Genomic DNA, 16,224 nt, shown 5'->3' on the forward strand with positions numbered 1-16,224 from the left:
ACAGCAGCGACAATGCTGGGTCCTTAACCGCTAGGCCACCAGGGAAACCCTTGAATGTCTAAAGTGTATCATGAAATGCTGAATTGTAGTTTCCCCACTAAGTTCTAAGTTGAAAGAACCTTCTCAGTGCTTTTATTCTTGGTAGTTCGGTGTTTGCTTGAGAGCGAGCATGCACCCCCCACCTCCCCAAGAGGCTGCCTGCAGGAGACGCTGTTCTTAACATCCTACCTTTCGGCTATGCAAACAGATGCAGTCTGCCAGCACAAGAGGGGAAGGAGAATTTTGTTACACCTTCACCTATTTTTCCTGTGCTTCTGTAATCTCATATGATAAATTTGACGTTTAAAATTTAACTTACTTTTTTACAAAAGTTAGCTCTAAACTGTTTAGGTCCTGAGTGTTAAAAACTTCACTTCAAAAACCTAAGTCACCCTAGCCTGGGAACCTCCATATGCTGAGGGTGCGGCCCTAAAGAGACCAAAAAAAAAAAAAAAAAAGTGTAAGTCAATTCTTTGTACTGCTCGATCTAAATGCTAGGTGTCAATTACTATTCTTGAAACAAAATAGAAATCTAAGAGTTGTAAAATGTCTTAAGATACAGAGCGGGTGACGTGTTTGAACGAAAAATCATTGATAAATGACTTTGCAAAGCACAAACCTCTCACGTGCTTTTGACATGGTGAGACTTTGGAAAAGCAGTCTCCTAAGAAAGCTTTTTTTCTACCTCATATTCTGAACTCTTAAGGTTTTAAAATAGTCAACGTGCTTTTATTCTTGTTTAGGGGAGGGGGGGTGGTGAGCCTGCCAGCTGGTTAGAAGCCAAGAGTTATCCAGTCAGACCTGAGTGGAAAAATCTATGATTTGTTTATTTCATAGTTTGAGTTCAAAAGCAAGAGACAATTTAAATAATAAAAGGGGAACAGGGGAAAAAAATGCAAAGAAAGAAAACAAATCAGTTAGACTCCAGAAGAACCTTCAAGAATATTTAATTCGGAAAATGTTATTGGTTTCAAGAACTTGACTGAAAGAAAACAGCTGGGCAGAGTTCAAGGTTTTAAATTAAAACACTCTAACAAGGTCTATGGGGATAACTCTTTGAGCCACATTTTGGAAACCAGATTCATTTCTACCAAGTAAAAGTAATGGCAGTCTAAGCTAAAAAGGAAATGCCTCACAACTGAGGTAGTTACTAAGCATCAGCACATTTTCCAAGTTCTCACAAGGCAGCTTAGCTATTTACAATCAATCTTTCCTCATACATAAATGGAGCGCCTTTTCAATGTGATTTGTTTAAAAAACAAACAAAAAAAACCACACCAACACACTGATACACACCAGCCAGGATATGCCTATTTTATTAACACCATGCTTTAATAAATAACTGGCTACTTCTAATAAAATTAAGCCTCTGTTTACAACAGCCCCCGATATTCCATTTTGTCCATTCTGCAGAATTTGGTGTCAAAAGTTGAGTGAAGTGTAGACCCTGAGCTATCAAGTAATCATGTTTCAATATAAAAATAGAGGATTACTCTTACACCCGAAGATTGAACACTAACACAAACAACCGCTCTGTGGCTTTCAGCCTCCTGTGGAACTGGCTGGGACCGTGATGGCCATCTCAAGCTCGAAGAGACTTGCAGCATTTGATGCTTTCTGCAGACTGCTGGGAACTCCTTTTACAGGGATGGGCCACACTCTCCTAGTTTTATGAGCTGGCATTTGGTAGGAAGGATACAGGGAATGGGCTAGTCCTAAGGGGGGGACCGAGGCAGTGGCTGCTCTTTGGCCTGGGACAAGAGACAATGCCTTTGTCAGTTCACCCACGTGGCTAAGGCTCCCCACTAAGATGCTGTCTTCTCAGCGCTACCTACTCCCCCGTCTCGCCCATCCCCCACCCCCCAAAATAAAAGCAACAACACATGAAAAAACCTGGACACTCAGATCTCCCCCAGTGGGCTGCCTGACTGCTGGAGTGGTACCCAGCTGGGAACCACCACAAGTCCTTTGCTGTTCTGATGAGAGGAGGCCGGGCAAGAAAAAGACGCAAGTAAGACACCTTAGAATGGCCGTTTTAAAAAAACCAACCCAGCTGGGATCCAAACCAAATGCAAATCCGTATGCACGGACAAAGAGTTTGCTTGAGTGTTGACAGCGACTCCCTGAGCCCAGGCAGTACCCCAATTCTAGCAGGGCCCCCAGACAGCTCCCTCTCTAGGACCCGACTTGAAAACTGGAACATGTGGTACCCAATGAGATCGTTGGTCACTTAACTTCTGCCATCGGGATATCAGTTCCAAGAGGGCCAAGTGTGGAAACAAAGACCAGCACACAGCGGCTTGCTAATTTGCCTGGATTTAAAACCAAAACCAAAAGCACAACAACAACCCCCACCCCCAAACTACGTGTGAACATGTGGCGACTGGGAGATTCTGAATGCCTTCTTTCTTTCTAGGAAGAATGCATCAAGAATCTCCTGGATGGGTTACACTTTGAGTACAAGTGGCTTTCAGAACTGGACCGCTCTGTGATCTTAGTTCATGCAATTCGACTCAACCAAAACGGGTAGTCTGCAGTCTCTTCCGGTCACCAGCGTTCAATGAAGCAAAGCCTTTGTTTTGTATGGATGCTCGAGTGCAACCCGACAAGTGGGTCCACAGCCTCCTTGTGCCTTCACATTCTGTCCTAGCTTCATAAAAATAACAAAAAAACCCAAAACCGCCTCCTCTTCTCTCCAGAGAAGGCAGCTAAAGCAACAGGGATAGATGGCAATGTTACTGCTTGTTGGGCTTTTTCTTTTAATGAGATAACGTGATAAATAAAGCCTGCTTCTGTACAGCTATTTAATATTCCAGAAATACGTACATGTTACATGCCAAGAAAGGACCCTGGTTTTCTTGTAAGAAACAAGGTGAGATCGTATCGAAGGGAAAAAACCCACAAACAAAAAGAGAAAAAACAAACAAACAAACAGAGTGATAAAAATCACAAATGCACAACTAACTAGAGTTCTGTACCTACACCGTTAGCCACTTTTAACATGATTCGGAGGGGGGCAGGACTGACCTTAAGTTCCAAGTCCCCTTTGCCCGCAAAACTGAATGGAAAAAAAACAACAACAACAACAACAAAGTCAGCATCTTTTAAACCAGTGGCCATGTAGTAAAAACTGTACATCGTTGTCCATTCATTTAAAAAGCAAAGTCACTAGGATGGTATAAAAGTGATAACCGGCGCCTTGTTAGCTTTTTGATGATGAACACTTTTTCTCTAAGGTTGCGAATTATCTCCACTCTCTCGGCATGACCAGGGACAAGATGCCAAAGGCAGTGAGGAGGTAGGGCTGGGCCCTGGCAGGGGCCCCAGCGCTGCTGGCTTTATCATGGGCATTCTTCCCAGAGTGCTCAGTTGCATTATACTCAAACTCCGAAGGGCACTGCTGATACTCACAGCCACTCCCACTTCCTTCTCCACTGCTTTCATCACCTATTTGCGGGGGAGGGATAAAAAAAAGGATTTTGTTGCCTCGTGCTCATCACAAAGGGGGCAGCAAGTGGTACCTGAGAAGGACGGACACTTACTGATATCAAAGAAGTCCACGTCGTTCCCATTGTAAGCATTCTTCATTTTGCTGGTCATAACTCGAAGAGCCATGATTTGACGAAGGATCAGTATGTCTGGTTTGCTGGTGTCGACCTGGACCTCTGGATTGTTGCCCTGGTTGGCTAATCCATTTCCTGTCACTGCAAACAGGTACCTGCAATGAGAAATGATTCCATTAAGATGACCGGGGAAAACTAAAAGTTACAGGTCAAAGATGCCTGCCTCGGGAGTTCCTGTTGTGGCTCAGGAGTTAACAAACCCGACTAGCATCCATGAGGATTCGGGTTCGATCCCTGGCCTCGCTCAGCGGGTTAAGGATCCGGCGTTGCCGTGAGCTGTGGTGAAGGTCAGAGATGCGGCTCGGGTCTGGCGTGGCTTGGCGCAGGCAGGTGACTGCAGTTCCGACTGGACCCCTCGCCTGGGAACGTCCGTATCCCGAGAGTGTGGCCCTAAACCAAACCAAACCAAACCAAACCAAACCAAGAGCCTGCCTAGTTTCTAGTATTTCTGCTGCGTGCAAGTGCTTTCCTTTTGAATAACTCGAATCTCTCCTCTTCCTGGGTGTACATCTTGTTTCTCCAATCTCACTGTAACCTTTTGCAAAAGCAGCCACGTTGCAGAGGGCAGTGGGGTCAGAGTTACTGAGTATGCAGGGGAGGGGCACAGCGCATCCTCAAGTAAGAGAATGAGACCTTTTGAGAAGTGGTACTTCATGAGTCCGGGCCACGGGCAAAGGACCACAGGTATGAAACATTAAAAAATAATGGCACTACTCGAACAGCTCGACCCCTGGGTGCAGCAGAAACGCCAGCATGTAACTGCTGTCACAAACCTGTACCCCAGGACTCTTTGCAAGTAGCTGGGGGCCTTCCCGACACTTCTATGGTGAAGCCAATTCCTAAGAAGGTCTAGAAGCCTTCCGTGTTGCTGCTACTGACTTGTGAAGCGCTTCCTGATGCTTCGACTCACAACCGAGAAAACCTCTGAATCGTCCCCAGGCATCTGGGAGGGGAGGCCAACCTGCTTTTGCCTTTTCCATTCCAGCAGTCGTCCTCATTGCCATTGCCTGCAGCCATCCTCTCGTCATTGCAGACGTTGCTGGGAAGAGAGGACCAGAACTTCTTGGCCTGTTTCAGCTTCTCCTTGACATCAGTAACCTCATTAGGAGAGAGAGGAAGGATGACAACAGATGAAATGAGACATTTAGGGAGAAACAAAGTATAATCACGGAAAGAGAAGGGAATTAATGAAAATAAAAGCAGGAAAAAAAAAGAGACCCCTGTAAAAAAAAAAAAAAAAAACCACCACTACCTACAGAAGTGCTTTCTGATCACTTCGAGGTTATCTCTTTAGTCAATAGAGAAAAATGCAGACCACATTTATGGATAAACATAAAATTACTTAAGCAGTTCCTGCCGTGGCACAGCAGAAATGAATCTTCGATCCCTGACCTCGTTCAGTGGGTTAAGGATCCGGCATTGCCATGAGCCGTGGTGTAGGTTGCAGACGCAGCTCGGATCTGGTGTTGCTGTGATTGTGGTGTAGGCCATCGGGGATGGCTCCAATTTGATCCCTAGCCTGGGAACCTCCATATGCTGCGGGAGCGGCCCTAACAAGCAAAAGAAGAAGAAGAAGAGGAAGAAAATGATTCAAATGATTAGCTGAAACACGAGTGCTGAGGAAGTTGCCTAGATCCACTGGCCACTCTACGTCTTGATTAGAACTACCACCCGGGGCCCACCAGTTTCCACGCCTGTAGACACACGGATAAGACACTGTCTGTCCTTGCAGGGCTTTTCTCACTCAGGATCTAGCCTGTGGGGTACCCGCCCCTGGAAACAGAGAAGCCTGGGCGCACCCCGTTTCCTAGCTGGCGGATGAACTTGATGAACTTTCTGCGCTAGGAAACCAGAGGGGCAGGTTCACGGAGATCCCCAGGCAACACGTTGGCAAAGGTTCACCTCGAAAGAGCCGCCCTTGGAAGCCTCCCAGATAAAGACACATTTTGAGCAAATGTTTTCAGGTCTCTGTCACTAAACACGGCCGGTCCTGCCAACGTGCTCACCAGTCGGTCCAAACTGGTGCCGGCTGCCGTGGTCGGGCGCTCCTCGGGGTGAAATGGCCTGAAGCGGGCGCTGAAGGCACCTTCGGAGATGGAGCGGGAGAGGCGGCCAGCCGGCAGGGGTTTGGGGGGGCCACAGCCCTGGAACACCTGCGTCGGAATAAGCGCGGTCACCCGTGGGAAGGGACAGGGCAGGCTGGAGGGCCCCCCCGCCCCGCCACACCTCTCCGGTACCCGGCCTCACGTACCTTTTGAGACACCTGTACGCTGTTCTCCTGCATGTTCATGATGGCATCAGAAATCTTCACGTCGATGGGATCCATGACAGACTCAATGTTGAAAGGACCCTCCAGCCTCTCGGCCACCATCAGCATAGCATCTAACACGCGGGTGGTGGAAGGGCAACACAGCATTAAGAAGGAAACTGCTCTGATTATTGTGCTGTCTTACTTCCCCATGGCTGGTGGCGGGGGGGGGGGGGGATGCCCATCATTAAGTCATGTTTTTATATCTATTTCCATGACACAAACCCCACATTCCCTTACGATGTACCACTAGCTCTCTAAAACCGTGAAGTGGCCAGATGAAGGCTCTATTCCACAAGAGAAACCCAATGGGGAACCTTCTGTTACACTGATGATTCATCCCTCTGTGTGTCCCTGGCTGTCACCGTCCAGCTCTGAGCTAGCTCCCAGGTGACCAACGGAAAGCTGGAAGCAGAATTAACGCGCCAGCTCTCCCAGAGACCGCCACGGATCTTTTCCTTTCATGTTCCCTTTATAAGAGTCAAAAACATGAATCAGTTCAAATCCTGGCATACCAATGCTGCTCTTTCATTTTTTTAATGAAACCCTTTCAGATCCCTGAGCACGCAGTTAGCAAATACAAATGAAAGTGTGGCTCGGAATTCTAATGACTTTTCGCATAATGCAATTTGGAGAAAGGCAAATTTTATAGGAATACAAACGTCCCATCTCAAATACAAGGTCCTTGAGCTCAAGCAAAACATGTACCTCTTTTGATTCAAATGAAAAGACGACACCAGACACAAAATCCATGTGTTCACAATGTGTGTGCTCACGAATTACTCTGCAAATCACGTTAACGTTTCGGAGGAGTCTAGAATTTCGCAGAACACGTAATTGCTTAAATAAAATGGCTGTGCTGGTTTTCTTGTCATCCATGTTCTTGGGATTAGGAGATTTCACATTTTTTTTTTTTTTGCCTGATACACGTGGTGTAAAGTTAGAAGGTAGTCTCCATGTGAGAAAAAAGGATGCCTCACTCATGACGCACAGTGAACTTTTCAACTTGTTCTTTCCCCTTCAAGGAGAGGTAGGTCCAAGGACAACTTCCAGGAAGGGCTCCCTTCTCGAAGATGGGGTGTCCCTCGGAAAGAACTCAAGTTCTGGAAGCCAAGGCTGAACTTCTACCTAAGCTCCCTGGTGGAGAGAGCTTCCAGCATCAGCACATCAATAAACCCAAATCTTTCACCTTTCCCCTTCAAGCCAGAACAAATGCAAACCGGACATTTTCAAGCATGGGGTCATTTCTCTCAAGTACAAGTCCAATGTCACAAACCACAAATAGACTTCCGTGCAATGCAATTTTTTTTCAAGTAATAACAAATCAAGTTTCAGATTGCATGGTGGTGAGTGCCAATAAAGTGACGCTTCCAAGCTCTAAGGCCGGCATGAATATACCATTGTGCTCGAGCAGAGAAAAAATGCTTTTGATGTGCAAAAGCAGACTTTTGTAAACAAGTGGAGCACAACTTAAATGTGTTCATCATTGTCAAAGCATCAGGGCCGCCACATCCAGGAAGCACATTTCTTCAGAAGACGTCGCTGGGTCCAAAGAAAATTATTACGAACATGCAGAACATAGAAACAGCTCAAATGCAGAGATTTACACACACACAAAGTTGCATTTTTGTCACTTCTGATTCCCCTAGTGGCGAGGAAAGGCCAGATCACTAATGTATCTGTGAAAGGGAACAGAAACCCTGATTCTTCTGGCTGTTTGGCGTCTTTGTAAACTCTGAGCCTGGGAAGGGATCGAGGCAGGCCTTTGTGGGGCCTGTGCCAGGGGGGTGCGGGCCTCGCCACTGAAGAATGCGAGGAGCCTGTGGCCCAGGGGCTGGAGTCGCCACTCTGGCTGTGGACTGGGCTCCTCCCTGGCAGGAGGCAGGACCCGGTCACACATCCCGCAAAGAGAGACTGCAGCTGAGATCCAGCCGTGGCTGAGCTGGTGTTTTTGCTTCTGCTGGATCTCAGCTGCAGTCTCTCCTTGCGGGCTATGTGACCGGGTCCTGCCTCCTGCCAGGAACTGGCTGCCGGCCCGGCCGGCAATCCCCATCCCCTCACACTAAACTCCTGCTGGCAGCGACATGTGACATTCATAAGGCTGGGGAGGAGTCAGATGAATGTTAACACAGTGACAGTATGTGACGAAGGGCAAGTTGTGCCTCCTCGTCGTCTCTGATTCTCCCGAAAGTGACTTTCGTGGTAGAAGCGGTATCTGGTTTATTTTTCAAAACACAGGTTGCATATAACCAACCTCTTACCAGTCCAAGGTATTGGGACGCTTTGGGCTTGACCATGGTAAAGCCTGACGACAGCTTTAATAGGGCAGGGCTGGCAAGAAGGCAGATTTGGAAACACCCACCCTTAGTCTCTTTCTCTCTTTTTTTTTTTTTTTTTTTTTTTTTGTCTTTTTGCTATTTCTTGGGCCGCTCCCGCAGCATCTGGAGGTTCCCAGGCTACGGGTTGAACCGGAGCTCCAGCCACCAGCCTACGCCAGAGCCACAGCAACGCAGGATCCGAGCCGCGTCTGCGACCTACACCACAGCTCACGGCAACGCCGGATCCTTAATCCACTGAGCAAGGCCAGGGACCGAACCCACAATCTCATGGTTCCTAGTCGGATTCGTTAACCACCGCACCACGACGGGAACTCCCCACCCTTAGTCTCTTAAAGGGTCTAGTCCAACTGCAGGATTTCAGGGCTCAGGACACACCCCTACCTCCCACCCCCCAGCAAGAAAACAGCCCCTTCTCATTGGAAGAACAAAAGGCAGTTTCCTAACTTAACCCCAAGATCTGATTTAAAGAAGCAGGTGAGGAAAAAAAGCCCCTGACCATTCATTAACTGCAGTCATTTAAAGGGGAAAGAAAAAAATCCTTGCAAAGAGAAAAAAAAGAACTTATAGCAGAGGCATGTGAATTGGGAATGAATTCTATAACCTCAGAGCAAATTAATTAAACCCTTGTGAAAATCCATGAAAAAGCACTGGAGATTAACCATGTCTATTACTCCTGGCCTTTTATATCAGCTTATTAGAAATAAAGAATAAAATGCCCATTAAAAATGCAGTTTAGATGTAATTATATTCCTCATCCCTCCAAAACGTATCATTTAAAATAACTGAGGAGAATTGATTCAGAAGTCCTACCCATTTCCACTTGGGTTTAATTTTGTTTCTTAAAAGATAACAAATGTAATTTGTAAAACACCCAGCAAGAACCACAGCGACAGAAGGCCTTCTTATTTTCAGAGTACCTGGTTGAAGACATTAATTAAGCCAGTCAGAGTATGGATTTGATATGGACCTGCAAACTCTTGGGAAAAAGTTGCAGAAGAATTTGTATTTGAAGACAAGGATATGAGTTGTTTTTTTTTGCCAGATACGTCAGAATCACAGACTAGTGGTCTTTATTCCTGGTGTGCCTGTAGAAAAGTCAGCAAAACTACATCACTGTCACCAGACCTTTTTGGTATTACATGGCACATGCTTGGCCCAGAGAACTGGTGCCTTAGATGTTTCAGGAGAACATGAAGAGGCAGAGCCAACCCGTTTTTTAAAAATGAATTTAGCAAAAGTGAATCGCCAACGAGACATTTGGGTGTGGAAATGAGAGTGGGATTAAAAAAGAAGAAGGGAGTTCCTGTCGTGGCGCCATGGAAACGGATCCTACTACGAACCATGAGGGTGTGAGTTCGAACCCTGGCCTTGCTCAGTGGGTTGAGGATCCAGTGTTGCCACGAGCTGTGGTGTAGGTCGCAGACACGGCTTGGATGTGATGTTGCTGTGGCTGTGGTGTAGGCCGGCAGCTGTAGCTCTGATTCGACCCCTAGCCTGGGAACCTCCATATGCCGTGGGTGCGACCCTAAAAGCTTAAAAAAAAAAAAAAGGAAGGAAAAACGATCAACTTTAGATCTGGAAATGCCATGGGCTTTGATTTCCATGGGAAATATCTTCATGCAACCATTTCAACCACGGCTTCTTTCTGGGCAAGATGTGCTAGTGTGCCTGAGTGTCTTGGCCGGTCTTATGCCTTCCCTTTCATGGGATTCTGCTTGTGTACGTGTGGAAGATTTTTTTCAGGTCTTCTAGCTTTGAGCTCTTCAGGCTACAATTGTGTTGAAGTGCTTAATATTCACATCTTTTTTTTTTTCCTTGTGTCAGTGTTTTCAAGAATCTGTTGGAGCCAATTTATTGATGCACGTTCAAACAGAGTTAATATGGTAATTAGCTCTCATGCAGACTAAAAAGCATTCCCCAACTGCAATCTCCCCATTTCCTCTCACCCCCCACACACCCACAGCAAACTGCATAAATGTTCCCATGATGTGGACAGATAAGTGAAAAATAGGTGCTTACAAAGACACTCAAATTTTGCAATTACGCACATGTGATGGGAGGATGGGCAAAAAAAATCTGCATTTGCTTTGGGGCTCTGTTAGTATGTGTGCACAGCTCCACTAGCACTCAGCACTAAAAGCTTCAACCCCGGACATGAACGTTCCAGAATTCCCACGGGCACGAAGCAGGCACCCAGGGAGCTGGTGACTGGCTATTTCAATTACCCTTAATTTGTCCTTTCCCACAAATCATAATTAACCCTCTCAAAAACCAGCCACTTCACTGCCATTGCTGTCCGGGTTCCAGTAATGGGTTTCTAGGTTTTAGGGGTAGGTGAGAACATGCACCTAAAATCCTCAGGGGAGAAGCCCATGCACTCTCGCCAGAAGTCTGCTATTGTTAAATCCTCCATAGAAACATAACCCCTAAAATCTCCACAATCAGATCCGACCTGATCCACATATCCAAGGGGTATCTGGCCAGTTTGCAGAAGATCTGGCTGCAGTGTAACAGAGAGAACAGCTAAAAAGCCGCTTTCGCAGCACCGTGATGGCTGTTCTCCAGCTTTTACATGGATACAAGCCTATGATGCATAACTGAACCTGACCTTTTGGGGGAAAAATGTCAAAAAAGCCACTTTCTCGTTCTTCAAACTTGGTGTTCGCTGTGTCTAACGGCATCAGAAATGCCACCATCAGTGCAAGGGGACACCGACTTGTAGAGTGCTACGAACTCTGAGCAGAGTCAAAACTCCGGCAAATAAATACTACACCACGAACAGACATTTCGTAGCTGACCATTAAAATCTTCCTTGCGGCCGGAGGCTGAGCTACCTCTAGCGACGCAAGGACATTAATCGCCTGCTCACCTATGAAATTGTTCCACTCGAAATCCAGATCCCCTTGGTTGGCCAGACAGCCTCTCATGATGTTGGAGCAGTAGTTGTAACACGGTTTCACGGTCACGAGACCTTGGCAATGGGAGCAGTAGATCATCTTCAGCAGGGCGTGGGTACACTGGGCTGTGGGATTGACCTAATTTGGGAGAAGACAAAGAAAAAGACAACTGTGGGGCAAAGACAGACACAGAAATCGCCAGCCTACCAAGTTGACGTTGAAGGCTTGGCCATGAATTAAACTGAAGACTGAGGTGTGAAGTTCCCGTCCTGCTCAGCGGTAACGAATCTGACTAGTATTCATGAGGACACAGGTTCGATCCCTGGCCTCGCTCAGTGGGTTAAGGATCCGGCATTGCCATGAGCTGTGGTGCAGGCTGCAGGCAAGGCTTGGATTTGGTGTTGCTGTGGCTGGCAGCTTTAGCTCCAATTCGACCCTTAGCCTGGGAACTTCCATATGCTGCGAGTGCGGCCCAAAAAAGACCCCCCCCCCCAAAAAAAAAAGGCTGGGTTTCAATGAACTACAATTAAGGCAGCCTGGCTTGCTTCCTGACAGGAACTAGAGCAAGATTAGATAAAGAAGAGAGGCACACTGGGAAGAGGCAGAGACGTGTGGATGCACTGCCTTAAATGACCAAGCATCATATCACACATACACACACATACCCACAACGCGCACTTATTTCAAATGGCTCAATGATTTCAAAGTCCTTTTAAGACCTAATTTCAGAGTTCCCACTGTGGTGCAACGGGATTGGCAGTGTGTCTGCAGAGCCAGGACCCAGGTTCTATCCCCGGCCCAGCACAGTGGGTTAAAGAATCCAGAGTTTGGAGTTCCTGTTGTGGCGCAGTGGAAACGAACCTGATTAGTATCCGTGAGGTTGAGGGTTCGATCCCTGGCCTCTCTCAGTGGATTAAGGATCTGGCATTGCCTGAGCTGTGATGTAGGTCACAGACTCGGCTCGGATCTAGCGTTGCTGTGGCTGTGGCATAGGCTGGCAGCTTTAGCTCCGATTCGACCCCTGGCCCAAGAACTTCCATGTGCCTTGGGTGCGGCCCTAAAAAGAAAAGTAAAAATTAAAAAAAATGTATTATAGTTGATTTACAATGTTCCATCAATTTGTGCTGTACAGCAAAGTGACCCAGTCATACATATTTATACATTCATCTTCTCATATTATCTTCCATCATGTTCTATTGCAAGTGATTGGATAACATTCCCTGTACTCGACAGCAGAAGGGGTTGGATTGAAACGATCAATGAAGGGAGAACATCCCTGATGGGAAGGATGCAATGAACAAAACCACGCACACTCAAGAGCAGAGTGTGGCATCTTAGAATGGGGTCGAGGAGTTAGGGGAAATAAGGCTGGGTGTGCAGAGGAGGGGCTGTGAACGAGGCCAGAATGTAAAGAGGCTTAAACACCAGGCAGAAACCAAGACACTCCATAGCAGGACACCGAAGCCACTGCAAGTTCACGAAGAAGGGGAACGGCGAGGATGAAAGGGCCACTGAACTCTGTAGGGATTGGGCTCGCCATTCTCTGTAGGGATTTGAGACTCAGTTTCCTCTTCCTGCTTCTATAGGGTGCATCTCTCTTGGGCCCGTTCCTCCTGTCACCTCTTCCCATCAATGCTGAGATAGGCTCGCGGCCGGGATCCCGGGCTGGCAGCTAACCAAGCGCTCCTGTCTTCTCCTTCTCTCTGCCCCACCCTCCTCTGCTGGAGTCAATATCAGAGGATTAGTGCATTCCGCTTTATCAGTACCAACCAGTTCTGCACACAGAGACTCCTGAAAGCAGATACCACCGCAGGGAACAGATGCTGCGATGCCGGGCAGTCCAGCAGTGCGCTTCACCTGCTCCACAGTGTAACTCTGGATACCACTTATCAACAGTAGCCTTAGGAAGAGGAATGCGGGATTAACACTGTCAGGAGAAAAACTTAACACTGTTAGGCTCCTATCTGATGCACACCCCCCACCCCCCCGCCTCTTCCCGCAAACACAACTCGCACCTAAAAGGGGAAGGGACGTGCAATAGGACAGTAACTGTATCCACTCAAGGCAACACACGCTACGACGAACCAGGACTTTCCCCCAATGTTTTCTAGGCACTCAAGTACTCCTTTTAACTATGTCTTAATGTACAGTAAAACCTTGCGAATTTCTGGACAAAGGGTGTGCCTTTCAAGTCACAGTTAGGATTTTGATGTTTTCCTACCCCCTCATTTTACAGAGGAGCAAACAGGCCTGGAGAGAGGAGGGGGCCAGAGGACCCCAGCAGTCTGAGAACTGGAGGGGGCCCTCGAGACCACTGAATACAGAGACGAGAAAACCAAAGCCAAAGCGATAATGGGCCTGTGGACAGTCACCTTGCTGCATCTGCTTCTAGCACTGCACTTAGCCCACGCTGAAAAGATTGCCCAGATGTAGCATGTATCTCTGCCTCCTTAAACAGAGTATGTGAAATTCCAATCTCAAGCGCTGGATGTTTTCTTCTGTATCTTGAGTTAGGTTCCACGTGGCTGAGATGGCTACAATGGTTGGATTTGGGAGAGGTAAAAGAGTTAGGTAAATGCCTGTGAAAACCAGGCTAACACATGGCATTTTTTGATGCTCTTTTTTGTTTGTTTTTGGTTTTTTTTTTTTGTTTTTTGCTTTTTAGGGCTACACCTGCGGCATATGGAGGTTCCCAGGCTAGGGGTCCAGTCGGAGCTACAGCTGCCGGCCTATGCCACAGCCACACGGGATCCAAGCCACGTCTGCAACCTACACTACAGCCCACGACAACGCCAGGTCCTTAACCCGCTGAGCGAGGCCAGGGATCAAACCCGCAACCTCATGGTTCCTAGTCAGGTAATCGTTTCTGCTGGGCCACGATGGGAACTCCAACAATGCTCTTATAAGAAAAAAAAATGAAGAAAGCTACGGTGTCAGCAGTTATTGAGCACCTACTATGTGCCAGGGATTATTCTGGAATGTATCTGTGATGAGGTAGCAAGGCAAGCAAGAATTTCTATGTTAGAATATAGAACCTGTTCTAGAAAACACCAAGAACCATCAAAATGGTATAGATCTTTAGGAAAGAGCCAAAACTTGTAAACTCTATTAACTGTGTTGGAGAAACATTTTCGGCCCAAGAAGTCCTTCCCCCCTTTATCCACCATATTCTTGGTTCAATTCTAAGTCAAAATTATTTATGCAATAGACCTTGTGGTAGGACCTTGTCCTAAAATAGGTTGATGGAGGCTCAAGGTTTCAAAAGAGAGACCAAACCAAATGACACAGTAGAGTTTTATTAAAGGAAGATTATGAAGCTGGGTTTGGCAGAGTTTTTCCATTTCATTCTTTGGCTAAGTACTGGCTCGTGCTCTGCACGTGATTTGTTGTGTAACGACTGAAACTGATCACAAGGAACTCAGCTGTAACATGCTATGGAAAACATTAAATAATACCAGAACTGAGACGGGAGGTGGGGAAGCTCTAAGAAAACTGGGACGAGAAGGGACATGTGAAATAGCAAAGTTAGAGAAAAATGTGTCTTTGGTCTCACAACCACGAATCAGACCACCAGGCGGCATTTGACACGAAGGGAATTCAAGACCTGGGAAATAAACCCCTTGCGTGGCATGAGGCCTTAGTTATAAAGACAAAGGGTGGTAAAACAGTCATGAGACCTAAAGAAATCATTGCCCAGCAAGAAGTGCCAACGAATAATGAGACCATCTCCCAGGTCCCGGGTCACCACGGTCGCTGACCTGAGCAAGCTCAGGACGGTGAACCCAGGGTGCCAAGGACCAGCTCTATTTTCTGACTCTACAGCTATCCCAGGGGACAACGAAAATGGCTGCCTCTCTTTTGGAATCTTCGAGGGCTTCTCGGTAAAAAGCAAGGTACACTGGTCAACGAGCCAAAGGAATACTATCACCAGAGGGAAGAAAAAGCTGAACAGTATATATTCAATTTAAATTCTCTTGTGCAGCAGAAATTGAAGAAACACTGTACAGCAATCACCCTTTAGATAAAGTTATTTTCTTGCAGAATTTCTAGCAAACTCTAGCATCTTCCTGATGACTCTTACTCCCATGTCATCACGATAAACCAGGCCCGGTGGGGGCTTCTTTACAAGCTTTCAATGGTCTCTCCACCATACGAGGGGCACACCTCTCACCCCCAAGCAAGTACAATAGTGGACTAAGTCATACTTTGTTCTGGAGATGTATTAACTGTGAATATAAATTCAACCTCATTCCCATTCTACCCCCTTGGATCACTGAAAAATCAGTTACTTCTCTCGAGTCCCCAAAATAACTTACTTAATAGAGTAATTTACACTCCAGAAGACCAAGGACTGCGTGGGAGATCACGCCACGTGGGGATTAACCGAAGGAGGAACCAAACTCTGAGAGCTTCCTTTAATCCTCACTTACGTATTGATTCTCGATGATTCTCACTTACAATGATCCATCTGATCATTCAAGCGCTTCGCTAATGTTTGTTGTGTTTTCCTTTTATCGAGAAGCGTCTGTTGAGCCCAGATGTGACTTCCAGAATCCTTTGGGGTGGGGTAGGATTCGGGCCCCCGCATAGCGGGTTAAAGGATATGATTGCTCTTATGAAAGTCAGACTTTCCAGACCTCTCGTAGAGATTAAGTTATTTCTCAAGATGATACTTAGAAAGAACAGGGAGAGGAAAATTGTACACTGCTCCCTTCCCCCCATGAAGCACCAATACCAAGAAGGGGTCATGGTCTCAGAGAGAAACTGCTTATTTCGTTTCTATGGTTTCATGATCAGGAAGGTCTGAATGGCAACATTCCAAAGAAAAATAGTTTCTCCTGATGGCTTCTATTGAACTATACTGATTTCTATGATACAGTTACAGAGCAAATGCTATGTGCCAGGCTCGGTTTTAAGTACTCTCTCTATATTAACTCATTGAAGCTGCAAAATAATCCTAGGCCATAAGGCTTATCGTGTCATTCAACCAGCGAGGAAGCAGAGGCCCAAAAAAACGA

At 46.6% G+C, this 16,224-nt stretch overlaps 1 protein-coding gene across 2 annotated transcripts in view; it reads right to left on the reverse strand.

Moving 5' to 3' along the window:
• Nucleotides 1-970: 970 nt before the first annotated feature.
• GPC4 (glypican 4) overlaps nt 971-16,224 on the reverse strand; it is a 115,534-nt gene continuing 100,280 nt past the window's right edge. Inside the window, exons 4-9 of one of the 2 annotated variants that reach the window (XM_001925471.8) lie at nt 11,179-11,344; nt 5,914-6,044; nt 5,669-5,815; nt 4,624-4,760; nt 3,582-3,757; nt 971-3,486 (exon numbers count right to left, since the gene is read on the reverse strand). In XM_001925471.8, coding sequence (XP_001925506.4) covers nt 3,284-3,486; nt 3,582-3,757; nt 4,624-4,760; nt 5,669-5,815; nt 5,914-6,044; nt 11,179-11,344 — 960 coding nt within the window. In that variant the 3' untranslated portion in view covers nt 971-3,283. Of the gene's footprint in view, nt 3,487-3,581; nt 3,758-4,623; nt 4,761-5,668; nt 5,816-5,913; nt 6,045-8,342; nt 8,427-9,830; nt 11,345-16,224 lie in introns of those variants that run through there. The other variant, XR_014834645.1, reaches the window with a different exon arrangement.

This window comes from Sus scrofa, chromosome X (genome assembly GCF_054392235.1).
Source record: "Sus scrofa isolate SSC_HxYL_T2T_F1_AM1 chromosome X, Sscrofa_HxYL_maternal_Yorkshire_Landrace_v2.0, whole genome shotgun sequence".
Lineage (NCBI taxonomy): Eukaryota > Metazoa > Chordata > Mammalia > Artiodactyla > Suidae > Sus > Sus scrofa.